This window comes from Haliaeetus leucocephalus, unplaced genomic scaffold (genome assembly GCF_000737465.1).
Source record: "Haliaeetus leucocephalus isolate CR32 unplaced genomic scaffold, Haliaeetus_leucocephalus-4.0 Scaffold849, whole genome shotgun sequence".
Classification (NCBI taxonomy): Eukaryota; Metazoa; Chordata; class Aves; order Accipitriformes; family Accipitridae; genus Haliaeetus; species Haliaeetus leucocephalus.
The window spans coordinates 2,668,837-2,684,995 of record NW_010973285.1 but is presented as its reverse complement, the minus strand read 5'-3'; the positions used below and the strand labels follow the sequence as shown (position 1 = coordinate 2,684,995).

Genomic DNA, 16,159 nt, shown 5'->3' with positions numbered 1-16,159 from the left:
CTCCCCCAACCCAACCCCCCCCCCCCCCCCCCCCGGCCAACTCCCCCCAGTTTATATACTGGACATGACATCACATGGTATGGAATGTGGCCAGTTTGGGTCAGCTGTCCTGGCTGTGTCCCCTCCCAACTTCTTGTGCCCCTCCAGCCTTCTTGCTGGCTGGGCGTGAGAAGCTGGAAAATCCTTAACTTAGGATAAGCACTACTTACCAACAACTGAAAACATCAGTGTGTTATCAACATTACTCTCACACTAAATCCAAAACATAGCACTATACCAGCTACCAGAAAGAATATTAACCTATCCCAGCCGAAACCAGGACATAAGCACACTAAGCATCTGATTAAATACTAACCACACCCCAACCCTGAGATTAAAAACACAGAAATAAAAAGGCAAACTTTACTCTGAACTCCATCCTCTGATTAAAACTTTGGCCTGGGGCCACTGGGTTTCAATGTATATTGTAACACTGTAAAGAAGCCAGATAAACTTGCTCTCAGCAAAGTAAGATTAGGACTTTCCCACTCAGCAAAAAGAGAGCCCTTAGGAAACCTTCCCAAACAAGAGGATAGCCGCCTCTCTCTACTCCAACACTGCTGCAAATAAAGTTACTCTTTTGGCGACCAAACCTTAAAAACAATGCAGTATGAGTAAGTCTGCTACAAGAGAACCTAGTTTTAAAAATAACTAATAAACAGTAATTAATCTTTGTGGTCTTAGAACACCATCTACAATAATAACTTTTATTATCTCACTACAAATATTCTTGTAACTAATTTTTATCTGCCAACCTAACAACCTTCATCTAACCTTAAGCTAAATTTGTTCACGGCTAGCTTGAATGCACATGGTAGCAGAACCACCCGGCAGCTCCACTTTTTTTCACCCCTGATGCACTTAGAAACAGCACTTGCATTCCTCCCCATCCTTCACCTCTATAGACTATGTGTTTGGTGGGCTACTCTCCTCTTACTACTCCCACCTAGCTTGCCCAGGAGTGAGCAGAATCTGATGACATAAAGCAATTACTAATAGCCTCATGATACTAAAATCTGAAATACAAATTGTAAAGTTGGAAGGATAAATGGAAAGGTAAATATGTTCTTTCAATACAAGGGAATTATTTTTCACCACAAGGATGGTGAAACACTGGGACAGGTCACCCAAAGGTGTTACAAACTCTCTGTCCTTGGAGGTGCTCAAAACCTGACTCTAAGCAACCTGACCCAACTCCAAGTGGAGGGTAGGACCAGGCCACTTCCAGGGACCCCTTCCATCCAAATTCTGCTATGGTTCTATTCCAGGGTCAGCAATAGCAAAACAAAAAAAAAAGGACATGATGACTGATAATAAGCTTTTTAAATAGATCTGCCTAAAAAGAAAAATTTGCACTAAAAAAAAGGATAATTCTGAAACAACTGAGGTTTAACATTTTTTCTCTTAAGAACTACTTCCAGTTTCAGTTCTCTTTCACCACCTCCTCTTACAGCTCCTCACTGTGACAGAACCAATGGCATTTTCCCACACTTTTCACTTTCTTTTCCCTTTCCCTTGAGGAAGGTTTCAAATGTGGCAAAAGGGGGGGGAAGCGACACATGAGGACACAAACAAACAAGACAAAAAGAAAACCATAAAGAAATTTTAAAAAATGTTGTGAAAAAACAACATAATTAATTCAACTGCATTCAGCTGCAAACAAGAAGAAGATGAGGGAAAAATTAAAAACACAAGGCTTCTTCAACTTATTAATATTGAAACGGTATAAGGTAACATTTTCCATTAAGACACAAAACCGACAATTCCTAAGATCTGAAAGACGCACTGCTGGCTGATTCATACAGGGTCAGCTACTGCAAGGCAGGTGGTGCTGTAAAAGATATGCACTATCAGGATGTTGTTTTGCATTGCATCCCGATTCTGCAGCCAAAAGACTGAGTTACACAGAGCTGAGCCAAACACAGTCTGTTTTAAACATTAAACAAATCCTTTTGTTCTTCCTTGCACCTGAACCCCTTCCTATGTCCAAAACAATAAACTAAAACCAAGTACTTCTCTCTGACAGAACTGACTAAGCCCTTTCAGGGCTATGAATCTCATTCATTTCCTGGAAGGAGACTAAAAACCGCAAGACTTGTGACTTGAAAAGCAGGGGGAGACATCAAAACTGGCTGACAAATTCCAGCTTTTCCTGGCTTCATACTTTTATGCATTACTATTCATTTTTTCATTTTTCCGTTAGGTGCGAGATTGTTTATAAAGCCATCTTCAGCGCACCCTGCTGCTGCAAAAATACACACAAGTGGTTCTCTGAATAGACAGTGGTCACAATGCACGAAGTCAGGTACATGACAGCCCATCTGAGGGCAGGGCTGTGGTGACATCTCCCCTTTCCACTTACCAAATATCTGGAACATCCCCCTTTTCTTTAATTAGTCCCCCTATTCATCATACATTTATCAACTAAGACCGAGAGGCTGGCATCAATACTGCAGAAGAAAAGGAAGAGATGAGGGAAGGTTAAGCTCCATTGCAAAGATGGACTTGAAGGAGTCTTGCCCCAGCGGTTTTAGCAGCAGGAGGGTTAGAGAAGGATCCCATCCACCAGCCCCATGTGGTGAAGGCTGCACATGGTGCCACCACCTACGCTGTCAGGTGAAGCTTCAGTTGACTTTACTGCTTCAGTGACCCCAACAAAGATGCAAAACACTACAGGAGATGGTTTCTATTAGCAGAGGAATATTCCTCATGCTTTTGTACTGCAGCGAAACACTGCCTCGAGCTCTTTGGTTTAAGACACTTGTTTACTGAGCACCGCCGGAGTGCTCAACACCAGGCGGGGACACCCTCTCAGCCAGGAGCAGAGAAGGGCTCTCCAGTCCAGTGCCAACTCAAGGTTGGGGTCCGGGTCAGACCATAGCTTCATACCTGGTCTCTCCAGCAGCAGACCAGGCTTCTGAGCCCCACTACTTATATATTGCCTTAAATAGGAAACTTAATCTGTTGTATCTCTTACAGTACTTGCTCTACTGTTACTCTGCATATCACCATCTCCTCCATGTGCTTGGGGCTTTTCCCGAAAAGCCCCTTCATGGTCAGGGGGATCTCAAACATCTCCTCTCTGCTATTAGTACCACTGACGAGGAGATGAGGATCGGATGCTTGCTGGGGACCCGCAGGTTGAAGCATGCTTGCCAATATCTTGCCCCGTGCCGCAGGTTTCTTGGTGAGAAGCGGGCACTGGAAGACACTCGTCTGCTTCCCGACACCCAAGCAAGCATCCTCCTCCCTCTGCCCCGTGCAGTTTCCAAAGGGGCAAACTCCTACAGGGCCACAGAACTGTCTGTTTCTCTAACCCCTATAAACTGTCTGACCAAAAAAATATTGCCTCTCCTCACAAGGCTCACCACACCTAGAAATATTTAACTGCTGTTCCCAATGTTCACCTACTTCCATGAAGGAGACCAGGCACTTTCCCTCCCTCTCCCTTTCCTTCTGCAGGAAAAAAGGAATCTAAAATTCCAACTGAGGAAAAGACACAGACAGAATCTTCTTTAATTTAGATCAAAAATATGACATGCATCAGCCAGGTTTGAACTGGGCAGGTTAGCAGGAATGTGCTTAATGCCAAGTGGAAACAGTAACAGGATTTACAAAGAAAAGGGCAGGGAGAGGGCAATAAAGTCAAAATGGCACAGAAAATAGAAGAGTGTTCCCCAAAGGCACAATATAAAGCAGCAAGGTTGGGTAATCCGGTTCACTCCAAAAGACCCTTTCCTAGAAAACAATTACGAAGCATTTATGAAATAAAACAGAAATTCTCCTTCTTCATGAAAGGGAATTAAACAGGTATAGACACTATTCCCTTCCCTATGATCCACAATTAAGTTTCATAATTCAGCTGTAATTTTATTGCTTCTAGTAATAGCCTTAAACCTAAAAGAGTACTCTTCCTCTTGAAAATAACTGTCAATAGTGGCCAAGCCAGCAGCAACTCTTCTTGATTGATTACCAGCACAGTTAAGTTCAGACAACCTGAACTCAGCCTCCCAGCAATGCCCTTAAAACAACCAGAAACTGAGATGCCCTCAGCCTCCTGTATGTAAGGCAGACCCCTTGCAAGGTCCACACTCCTGTGCTCCCACTCCCCCTCCAACACCCAAGGGATGTAAGCCTGGGTGTGTCAAGGACAAAAAAGTTGCAGTGAAGATACTGAACCTATGCCTGATGGTCCCTGGGGACTGCCAGTCCTAAAAGACTGCCCTAATCTGAGGGTACTAGAAAAGGAAAGGTTACTTGGAATCATTTTTCTCATCCAGATTAAACCACTCCATCTTTCTTTTTTTTTGGTAAACTGAAAAACTATGGGAAGAGTCTCCTTTTTTTTTTTTTTCAAGCAGCTCTAACAAGGTATTTGGCTTTATATTTAATATTGATGATCTCCGTAAGTTGAATAATCCAGTTTTCAGACGGAAAATACCCTTTACGAAGGTGCAATCAACAAGAAAATCAGCTTCTCTCTCTCCCTCCTCCCTATCTCTCCTTCCTCTTTCTTCAAACCCACCAACAAATAAACATCTAAGCATAGCACCTCTGTTGGGTCCTCAGTTTCCTCTAGCAGCGAACTGCTTGTGGACCAGGCGATCTGAACATCTGACCAGTTTGGGTGAGTGAGCAGCTCCTGACGTGGTTGTCACACAGGCACTTATTACAAGTGAGGATTACCAAAAGGTTCATGCTTTCTTGTTTCTTTTGTTGAACTTTAAATGATGTGGTTAACAAGTCCTGACCTGTGCAACTGCACTAAATTCCTGAATTATTTGCAATGCTCCCTAAACAATCCAGGCTCTCTCTTTATCCAATTGGTTTTGTACCTTATAAAGAGAATGCAAACACTTTTTCCAAATACCAAAACTCCTATGAATAAATTATTCTTCTATCTTTCCATCAACCCATATGTTTCTAAATCCTCATAAAAATGAATGAGGTCCAAAAACACCAGATGGTGCAATAATCTTCTCCAGCAACGTGTCACTCAGAAGTAATTTTTTTCCAGTAAAAATAGCCCAGCAGCTCTGGAAACTGACAGAATCTCACAAGCATGAGGTCCTAACTAGTGACAGATGATAGCACCCACACCTTTCACAAAACCAATACTGTTAAGAACATCCTGACACTGTCAAGTGTCAAGACACCCTCAGACCCTCGGGGCAAGGAGTTGCAGGGACAGCAGGTAGGGAAAGAAGGTCTCGTCCTCTTTCTAAATCCTCATCAATTCCCTGTTTCTCAACCATTTTGATCTTCTGCAGTGTGGGGAAGAAACAGAGTGCTGGGACAACCCTTTATCACCTCACGGTGGAAGATGAAGAACCTTCTCCTCCTCTTCTCCCCTATGCTGAGATCTGAAGCCCTCCTGCCCCAGTCCATCCCCCTCTCCCTCCCTCTCCTTCCCCTGCGTGCAGAGGGCTCCCTCAGCCACATGCAATCCTGGGCTGAGCTTGGCCTCTTGCCTTTGGGGACAAAAACACAGGGGTGGGAATGGCACAAGGAAGCAACACGAGTCAGTGCTTCTCAGAGTCAGGTGAAAGGAGAATATGGCTGTAAGAAGAATCAAAACTGTATTTTGAGAAAGGAGCGAGAAAGGATACAGGAGCCAAAGAAAAATTCTACAAACTGCTTAGAGGATACCAAAATAGATGTTAGGCCCAGCCCAAGCCCGGACCTCAGAGAGAGACAAAGGCAATGACTGACCTCCCCTGGGCTGAAGGAGAAGCTGCCTGAAAAGCTTTCAGGAGCCCCCCACTCAACAAGGACGGCCAGTAAGCACTGCCCAGGCAGGACTGCACTGAGAGCTCCTCGCTGTCCACGAGCAACACTACCAGGCCCCAGGAATTTAGATCAGTTTTTGTTTTATTCAGAAACATGGGGAAAAATCCCAGGCTTATTTAAGAGCAATGACTGGGGTACAAAGGTAGATGTCACCTCTTCAGTGCAACAGTGCCCATGAGGCAACCACTAATGCAGCATGCTCAAGACATGCTCATCTAACATTTCAAACGTTCACAAAGACTTTGCATAGTGACAGGAGCACAGGTTCCTGCTTTTCTGCTGTATTCAAATTTCATTTATGTGTAATATTTAAATCTGAAAAGTGAACGAAGTATGAAAAAGACACAGAAACAATAAAATACAAGTCCTATGGAACTCTCACAGGGCAACATACTCTCTTCTATATAAATGTTGCAGTACACCTGAAAAATTAACAATGAGCATAACTAAAAAATGAAGTAATTCTGCTATTTGGATAGCAACTGCCCTGACAGAGCTTAATCTGGTACCAGCTGAGCTGATCTCTGACCCTCTGGACCCACAACACAGCCAGCACAAACCTCCCCATGTTTCAAGCAAGCAGGTACCCTGCTGGCTTTGCCTCAGCATCTCAGTACTGTTGGTATCCTGCTGATGCTTCTGGGTTGGGCTTCAACCAGTTTTGATGAAAAGCTTAGCCAAGTCTGTGAACAAAACTACAGCTGATTTCTTCAGGCTTTAAATCAAGGTCTTCATTGCCAAGATCCAGCAGCCATTCCAGCAGTTGAGTTATGTGAACAAATATTTACTACGCACCAAAATGAAACAAGTAAGAGCTTTTTTTTTTTTTTTTTTTCTCTCCTGTCTAGCCAATATTTGAATGATACTTGGTATTTGTTTTTACATCTCTTGAAAGAGCTGTTTACAACAGACAGACGAAAAACATCCTTCTCCTGAGCAAGGCAATAGCAGACTTCAAGCTATCTGTCATTAAGAATTAGAAAAATTTAAGACAGGAAAAAAGCCCTCACCCAAAGAAATTTGCTAAGTGCTGTGTTTTTACTTCCCAAAAGCTTGCCTGAGTGTCTCTTTCAGTTTGGCTCATATGGAAACTGCCTGTCCTCCAATTTTTAGCAATTTAAAGTACTAAAAGAAAAACAGCCAAAAATACCAAATTTTCAATGAAAAACATGTGAAGCCATCAAGTTTAACACTATTTCCAACCTCAGCTGTAAATCAGCTGGGTCTGCAAAAAAAATTATACACTTCACCAAAACCCAACTAGTTTTCTGTTTGCAATGAAACCAGGAAAATTTCACCCGATTTTGTTACAAAATTTTTCAATGGCATACCCTAATGTAAAGTTTCGTGTATATTTTCATCCCACTTCCTCTACAATAAAAAAAAGCCACAAAACTTGTTTAATGATATTCTCCCCAAAGAATGAGCACAGTCATAAATAAAGCATAAACACTGACAGAACCGTGATAAAAATTATGTTTATTCTATACATCAGAATGCCTACAGTAACACATTCTTCTGTTTTATGACTGTCTGCTTTTTGTCTGCGTAATTGAAATATCTCACTTGGTTGGAATCATGGCAGCAATACTTCACTGCTGCAATTCTTGCTTTTTTTAAACAGACAGCTCTTTAATCTTGCAAAGACAGAGTCTATTTATAAATAAAGAACTGTATTCACAGTGAGTCAAGGCAGAAAAGGCTTCTGGAGAGATTGAGTTACAATAACCATTATTATGCTTTTTAAACCTCTGGGCACAAACCAAATCTCGGATTACCCTTCTCATACTTGAACAATTTTTCATCTTAACCACAAAATAAAGCGCAAGGGTTGAGAACCTGGGATAAAACGGTGAGGTACTATGCTCTGAACTGTGCACCAAACCACTACTAAAAGCTTTCCAACTTGAAATAAAACCTTACCACCTTCTGAGGAGCTTCCAAGGATGTTCCAGGTCGATGGCAATTCTTCATGAGCAACAGCCATCATCAAATCATTATCCAGGGACTGCAGATCTTTTATCCTTAGCCCAAACTTATCCAGCAACATCTTGTGACTAGTGGCAGTGACACATTTTGCGTGATCAACCAGAAAGCGAGACAACTTGCAAGACAGATTCTCTCTGTAAGTGACAGGACAGCTGCCGAGGACCACAGGCGAGTATCCCCTTGTGTACATTAACACAGAGACAGAAACTGTTTCTTGGCATCCATGGCCTATAATTATAATGTAAATTAATCACTAGCATTACCTATGTTCAGAAAATACATTAGTTTTTCCTCATTCCCCTCCCCCCGCATCTAAAAGCTGTGACTACTCATCCAGAATTATTTCATTCTTCCCTCTAACAACATCTATTTGTCATAGTGCATCCACCAACCATTTCTGGTGATGAACTTGGATTCAGCCAGACTGTGAACTGCTAGTCCTTCCAATTATACTAACACAATTAATTCAAGAACCAGTCTTTCTAGGTCAAGGTTCTTTAACCACAATGGAAAGAAGAGGTATAGCCACATCAGGATGAAATCCCACAAATCAAAAGCCTGAAGGTTCTTGGATAAGAACTAAGAAAAATGAGATGCTTATGAAAAGAGTGGCAGAGTGGCCTGCAACACAAACTCTTAGTAATATACCTATGTATTAACACCCATTTTGTACTTACCCATTGTCTCCATGTAGGCCAAAACCCAGAAGCTTTTAACTAATGCATGCTTCATGCTTTTGGCAGACTTGATTAAACGCTGTACCAACTCTCTAACTTACAGCTGGGACCCTCAAAGTCCAAGGGAGTTTGTCTCTCAAACTTCTTAAGTACCTTGTGCATTCCTCCTCCTCCTCCTCCTTTGCCATCTAAGTGAGGGTGGATGTCATACATCTAAAACAGGTATAAGCTGTCCCTCTCACTGGAGAGCTAACCATGACGTACTATGGATGCAAATCTAAATTTTCCAAAATATCGCTTAAGAACTACAAGTATATATGCAGTCTAGTAACTGCAGAAGAAAGCACGTACCTACCACATCTCTAGTTGTTTTTAAAGTGCTCTGCATTCCCTCATGTTTAATTTGGCCACTACGAAACAACACTAACATCAGCAGGGCTATATTTTAACCTCACACTTCATTTTCATTTGCTCATGGCTTCTGTTAGGAACAGGCAGAGGATTAAATGTGGCCTGTAGCCTCCTGTTTTTATTCCTAGCCCAGAAGCAATCATTTAACAGTGTCATTTCAGGCCTCAAAACTGCATTTTCTCCAGTTGTAATCCACCACAATCATTTACCATTTACAGGATCAAAGGAGTCACCATGTAACAGCAGCGAACTTTCCCTTTTTATACTCAGCAGCTATTTTCAGACTTTAAATCCCCTTCAGAAAACAAGCACAAATAACAAGCAGATCCTATTGCACAGGTACATCGTGTCTATAGCCACCTACTCACACAAATGAAAAGGTCACAAAGCACACAATAAAGGTGACAACCAGGGTTTATATTACATCCACGAGGGCGACAACGCCAAGGCAGAGAGCCGGCTGGGAGGCAACGCAAATCCCCCGTCTGCAGCGAGGCACCCCTTGAACCCCTGACACTTCTGCACTGTGCGCTTCTCCAGCAGAGCTCCAAGCATCACACATCTCCACCACGAGGGCCTGGCATGCCACGCTGGCTGCTGCACCCAGGGAAAGCTCAGACAAAAAACATGACTTCTGCAGGTGTTACGACGCCTGGAGGCAAACAGTTGTGGCATAGAATTCATTCACATTAAAAATTATGCCATCCCTGAAGACTGCACTTTAATGCACACCCAACTATGCAAGCCCAGTAACGCTGTCTACGCCTGATACTGTGCTGCAGTGGATTGCTACAGGATCACCTGTGGTCAGTCAAACTCAGCCTGGATCCTAAAGGCCACCATTCAATTCCTGCTTTTCCACCATTACAGAGACATAAAACAGAGTTGTACCAAAACGTCCAGTTGAGCCCAGCTTTGAAATGGGGGTGGGGTATAGCAAAGAGATGACAAATGTAAACAGGAGTTAACGCTCACCTGGAACAAGGGACTGAAGAGCATTGTCACTAACTCGCGCAGCAAACATTATGTGCCTCTTCAGGGATCCATCATAAACAAAGTAAAACTCGGCGTCCTCTGGGAGGTAAATGTCTTTGTCAAATTTTGCATTTATAGTCACCTGTCCCTGAAAAATTAAGGTGCTTTCAGAAACATCCAGTAAGTTTCTCATCTCCAACAAACCCACTGATACTTACTTCAGATGCAAGTTTATTATAACCTTTTCAACTCTACTATACAGAGGCTATGATGCAATGACAAATCTGCAGTTTTCTACTTCCACTTAGAAAATAACACTGGTTTTATGCCTGCACAAGCAAAGGTGATTTTAAAAACTGCCTTTTAAATACTGTCTTTCAGCGAATTCCTTTCATTCTGAGCCACACAAATATAACTGACTTTTTGTTTAAAATGCTTCAGAACAAGCAAGTCGGTGAACCTGAGTATTTTGCTATTTACAAAAGCATGCTTTGTGTTAGAAAAATTTAAAAATTCAAAAGTGATTGAAATTATCTTAGACTCGGTTTACAAAACAAAAGCACTGATGTAATTCTACAACTGCCTATGCTGGTAATACTAGTTCTCAGATATCTGATCATGGATTTCTTTATAGTAAATAGAAAGCAACTAGCCAAGAAAAATCGGTCATACAATAGCTTCAAAGAACAACAGGAAAGGGATCTGAGAAGCAGCAAACAATAACAAATGTCTGACATGTCTGAGGGAGGAAATTTCGATGAAGTTGCATTTCCTCAAAGAGGAGGACAGTGTGCTCCACCACAGTCCCTGGCTGCCAGAGTTGTTCTAAATAAGACAGAATTGCCCCAGTATCTGGCAGAAATGGTGTTTTCTGGAAAACACGCTGCAGAAGAATATCTCAGCCATTCGTGCTTCCAAACGATGCCTGCTCTGCCTCTATTCAAAACAGTTACCACAGCACTAACTCCACCGGCTCCGTAAACAACTCTGGTAAAAACCTGCACCAAAGCACAACACGGTAGCACAGAAATTTCCGTGGTTGAAAACCACAGTTATGTCCCTGACTGTCCTGACAAGCACCTGGCTCTTTCCCCTGTTCATTATATGGCAAACATACACTTTACTGCAGTGAGACTCTTGCCGCACCCCACAACTTCACATCGTCGCCTGCCTTCCCCAAGGACATCTTTCTCATCACTCATAACAATGCAAATCCTGCATTTGTTTTCTTCTTAAATACAGATGTTCTACTGAACTAGGGGTGAAGAGGCAAAGGCTAGTTTCAGGCACAAAATCTTCCTTAGATAGGATTGTTCCTCTAAGGATAGGTGTAAACAACATTAGGAGTCCAGTATCGGAAGCAAGCATGCCTGTCATCCCCAGAAACTGATAACGCACCTCTTTTTAGTAGCCTGAAGTGATAACGGCCAAGAGTTTTCTCCTGTTTCTCTTTGTGCTGTGCACGGTTACACCCCAAATTTATTATTATTGTTATTGTTGTTATTAATCTCCTTTTTTAAAAATCTTTTTATGTTAGTTGTGAATAGCCCTTTTTGTCTGTTGAGTAATACTATGGATGGCTATTTTGTAGAGATAGGAACAGGATAAATCCCTGAAGACACTCCACAGACTGCGCCAGTAGGTGCTTAGCTAACAGCAGCCTGGTGCACAGGAGCACAGCAGAATTTCTTCCACATGGGCACTTGTGGCCACAACTCTCAAACCACCTGTATAGCCTCTGGACCCCTAAGGCTGAGGGACTACATAGCTAGCCAGCTTTCATGGGGTTTTTTTGCACTAACTACGTGAAACAAGGGAGATATTTTCTACCAACATTTTCATTTCAAAGGCCTACTCTTGGGGAATAAAAGAAAAAAAAAAATCAAGCTCAAATTGTAGCCATTGGCTTATACTGCTCCTCTTTTAAAAAATGTTAATTTAGACTCAGTAAGGACAGAGGAATATCTTAAACTGATCACACTGCATAATGTGCAGGCACGGGGGAGAATTTCACAACTCCTTGTCTTATAATGGGTGAAGGAAAAAAGCAAGAGGGGAAAAGATGGAGCGGAAAGCTCATGTGTATATGATAAGAGCAGGTTTTTCAGAACCCACTCCTTACAACCCTCCAGAATAAGAAATTGCTGGTAACTTAAGCAAAGATTTTACAGAAGGAAGGCAAAATGGCAGCTCGCTTATATCTGGATAAACAATTAAGTGATTCATTTGGAAAATCCCACGTGATCCAGAAAGAGGGTTAAATGCTATATTACTAGAGAGGAATCAAAGACAACAGAGTAAGTAACTTTCACAGGGGAATATTAAGCTACACTTTTGACGCTGGATGGTTACCACACTTGGCATGAGAAGCACATGTCCTTTCACAAAGGACAAGCCCCTATCATCACCTCTAGCACTTCCCATTTGCCCTCGCAACCATCCTGTCTTCAGATGTTCTCGCTTCATGTTGCTCAATTCCGTCATCATCTTCCTTGCTGCCACTACTAAAACATGCATCAGTTTGCTGTTCAGGCCACCACAAATGCCTTTTGCTCTAGCTTCAAAGCATCTTTTCTCTTCTCACCTACTCCTCTTCAAAATACCCTTGCTGCACTTATGTCATCTCCCCTTCTCACCACCTGAAAATCTTTTACAATTGCATCCTACTGCTGCTGGAGTTCACCCTTCCACTTCCATCCCTTCCAGTCCCTCCACTGCTTTGCACAGCACTTGTCCCATGCGGCCATGCCCCGTGCCAGCCGCACTGCTGCCTGCCCTCTCACACAACGACTCCTCTTCCACCGCACATTAGCCCTTCTGCCCCCCTCATCCTCTCCTCGGAGCTACAGCCTTCACCCTGGCTTCAGACCTACACATGGCAGAGCCTATCTTAGCCCGTGTTTCGGAAGGCATGCTTACTGTACTTCAGAGACATTGTGATACCAACCTGCATGGAAACTTTGATCTTTATCAGGTAAGATATGCTAGCCACCCTTTGGAAAAGACATGAAAAAAATAAAATCATTTGTGCTAAAGGGAACACCATGGCTGTTCAAAATGTATCTAATACTACATTTAAACCCGATTATTTAAGTACCTCTTCCTTCAGCACAGTGTTCCCTTAGCACAGAATTACATCTGTTTAATGCCAGGTTTGAATGTAAAGCAGCACTTCCAATAAAAGCGTTAGGGATCTATAGGCTGCTAAAGAAATGGCGTTCATAGGACAGAGTGAAACTAGAAAGAAGAACCTTATACTATGTTTCATCAATTCCTTTCCTACATTTGCAAAATCTTTTTTTTACATTTTAATATAGTTATCGTACAGTTAATTATTAGACAATATGTTGCATATGTAGCACACATACAATCTACATCCTTATATAAATATATATATGCACTAATAAAAAAAAGATACTGTAATGCAGCTAGACAATATCACAAACAAATGTGACTGATGGAGATGGCTGCACCCACAATCCCTTTGCACTGCTGGCACAAATGTATGTATTTGGCAGACCAGTCTTTCCCACTCTTATGACCACTTGCACTTCCCTCCAAACACTGCTGGCAGAGGCTTGTTCATTACACACATGAAAACAAAAATACCACCGAACTCTGAGGATGCTTTTATTGTTGCCACAAGAGGTGTCCCTGTGTATGTCTATGCACTCATCAAGGGAGCTTTCCCATTCCTTTTCACAGCTGTGAAGCAAGCTGCAGCGAGATAGCACTGTAATTACCACACTGTTCATTTCCTCTGTGTGAAGCCAACTTTGTTATCGGAACTATTTGATTTTTTTTTTCTTCAAACAAAGATCACCTTGCAGTCCATTCTAGAAAACTTCTAGGTAGAAAAATACTTGGGGAAAGTGATGCATGTTGTGAGCCTCTTCCAGACTCTGCAGCTGGAAAAGGCAGAAGGATTCACCCAACTTCCAAGCCGGACCAAAATGCAGCCTTTCAGGGTGGAGGAGAGGAAGAGGAGATGAGAGAAAAGTCTGCCAGCTTATTTAGTTCTTTGCAGAGTTCTTTGCACTCTGTTGTTGGATGTATGACCTTGCCTTTAGCTGCATTTAAATGCAGATCACTCAAGGGCATTGACTTTACCATGCTATCAGCGCTGCACACACGTAATTCACCATTTTACTGAGAGCTGCCAACCTTACTAGCAATGACTGTACACTTCTTCCACAACTTTGATCAAGACATTGAAGAGCTTTGGGCCAAAAATTTCTCCCAAGGATGATACACCCCAGCATTTGTCACATGAAGGTCTGGGGAAAAGACTGATGCAGAGAACCTTATTAGAAGCAAAACCAAAAAAAAATTAGGGCCTCCCAGGCCATATAAGAACAGCCTGGAAAGATTAATATACGAAGTGTTGAAAAATACATACCTTGCAAATAAAACAAAATTTCAGTGCCACAACTACTTTGGTCAAACACTGGAACAGGCTTCCTAGAAAGGTGGTCAATGCCCCAAGCCTGCCAGTGTTTAAGAGGCATTGGGACAATGCCCTTAATAACATGCTTTAACTTTTGGTCAGCCCTGAAGTGGTTGGGCAGTTGGACTAGATGATCGTTGTAGGTCCCTTCCGACTGAAATATTCTGTGCTATTCTACTTTGGATTACTATGTGTGGTAGCAATTGTTAAAGCTCAGTGTTAGAGAAGTGCAACAGAGCTTCAGAAATATGCACAAACTTGATCTCTATCAGCTTCTTTGCACACACAAAATAAGCTCACGTAGGCAGAAACCCAGAAGCCGTACATTAGCCCTTTAAGAAAAGGGTTTATTTTATTAGCTTAAATCTGAGGGATAATTTATATTTTTCCATTATACCCATTCCCTGCAGAGGCATTTATTTCCTGGCTCCCTCAGGCAAGCCCAGCCCAGCCCAGGGAGCAGGTTGCAGCAGGAACTACCTGAACAGATCTTTCCTCTGCAAACAAATGAACTTGGAGAGCGACAGAAGTGCCAACAATTCCAGCTCCATCCTCTTCTTCCTTTCCTAGCAAGACACACAGGAAGGAAAGAATTGGGCTGGATCTTGCAATGAGCCTCAGTAATGTATTCCTCCACCAAAGCAATGCCCCTCTGCTTCACAAGGCCTTCCCAGAGATTTTGGGGATATGCTACCTCTTTTGTAACAGAGCCTCTTCTTGGCAGAGTCCAAGTGCTCAATCCAGTCTCTCAGTCAAAACATATATCCACTAGACTACCACAACAATTAAATAGTGTAGGTAAACAACAGTGAAACACATTTCCAGGAGTTCCATAAGAAATTCATACTCATAAAAAACATTTTTTCAGCATCACCCTCACCACATCTGAGAAAAGCACCTCTCCACTGCTCCCCACCCCATTCTGCAAGGCACAACCAAAGCACCTTCTCAAATCTGCAAAAAACCTCTGACGCTGGTCTATCACTAAAGCATGAAGAGACTACAATTACAGTTATCAGCATTTAAAAGTAGGTAATTAAGCCATAATTCACATATCAGTACAAAAGAGCAAAAACAACAGAAATAATTTATGATATATGCACTACCTGAAATGGGGACATCGTGCTCCTACAGAGCAATGTTTGTTCTGAGCTCATTCCAGACACTGAAGCCGGAAACACATCCCAACTGGCTTATTTCTTCTGCATTTCTAAATACAGAACCAATTTAGGCTTAACACTTATCCTCTAGGTACCAAAACCCAAACTGGATAAGTCACACAGGTGCCTCATCTTTGGAAAACCAGCCAAGTGGCCTGAATACAGGGCAGCTGTGAGAGGACTTTGCTGGGCCAGATTCCTGACAATCCACGAGTTGCTAGGTGTCTTTGACACTATTTTCACAAGTTCATTTGTCTAATGACAGTTCAACCTCTCTCCCACTCCTTCCTCTCCCTAACAAGCTTACTTATATCCTCATGAACTTGGAAAAACGTAACAAGGATTTACAGGTTTAATTCTATGTGTAGGTATGCTGAAGCATGCTTCTCAGGGTCCCTGTGGACCACAGATAGTTCAATCCCCATTCATTCAAAGCATGGGGAAGGATGTGCCACTTCACTGTCTTGGCAAATCAACACAGCCCCTGGTCACAGCTGGTTTCTCAGGTAGATGCTGGGGAAGGTCCTTGCCCTCAAGCTCACAGTGTTGATTCTGATGGACTTGGAGTGGAAGCAAATTTTAAGTCAAAGGACACTTATTGATACCAGCCAGCCATTATCTTACTTAGACTTAGACCTGAGTGGCTCAAAACAAGTGCTCAACTCTATCGA

General features: G+C 42.4%; 1 protein-coding gene across 1 annotated transcript in view; it reads right to left on the bottom strand.

Moving 5' to 3' along the window:
• The window catches only part of ARHGEF28 (Rho guanine nucleotide exchange factor (GEF) 28), a 99,076-nt gene extending 86,711 nt beyond the window's left edge, over positions 1-12,365 (bottom strand). Inside the window, exons 1-3 of the mRNA XM_010582869.1 lie at positions 12,234-12,365; positions 9,882-10,029; positions 7,753-8,046 (exon numbers count right to left, since the gene is read on the bottom strand). Coding sequence (XP_010581171.1) covers positions 7,753-8,046; positions 9,882-10,029; positions 12,234-12,365 — 574 coding nt within the window. The remainder of the gene's footprint in view (positions 1-7,752; positions 8,047-9,881; positions 10,030-12,233) is intronic.
• Positions 12,366-16,159: the final 3,794 nt, after the last annotated feature.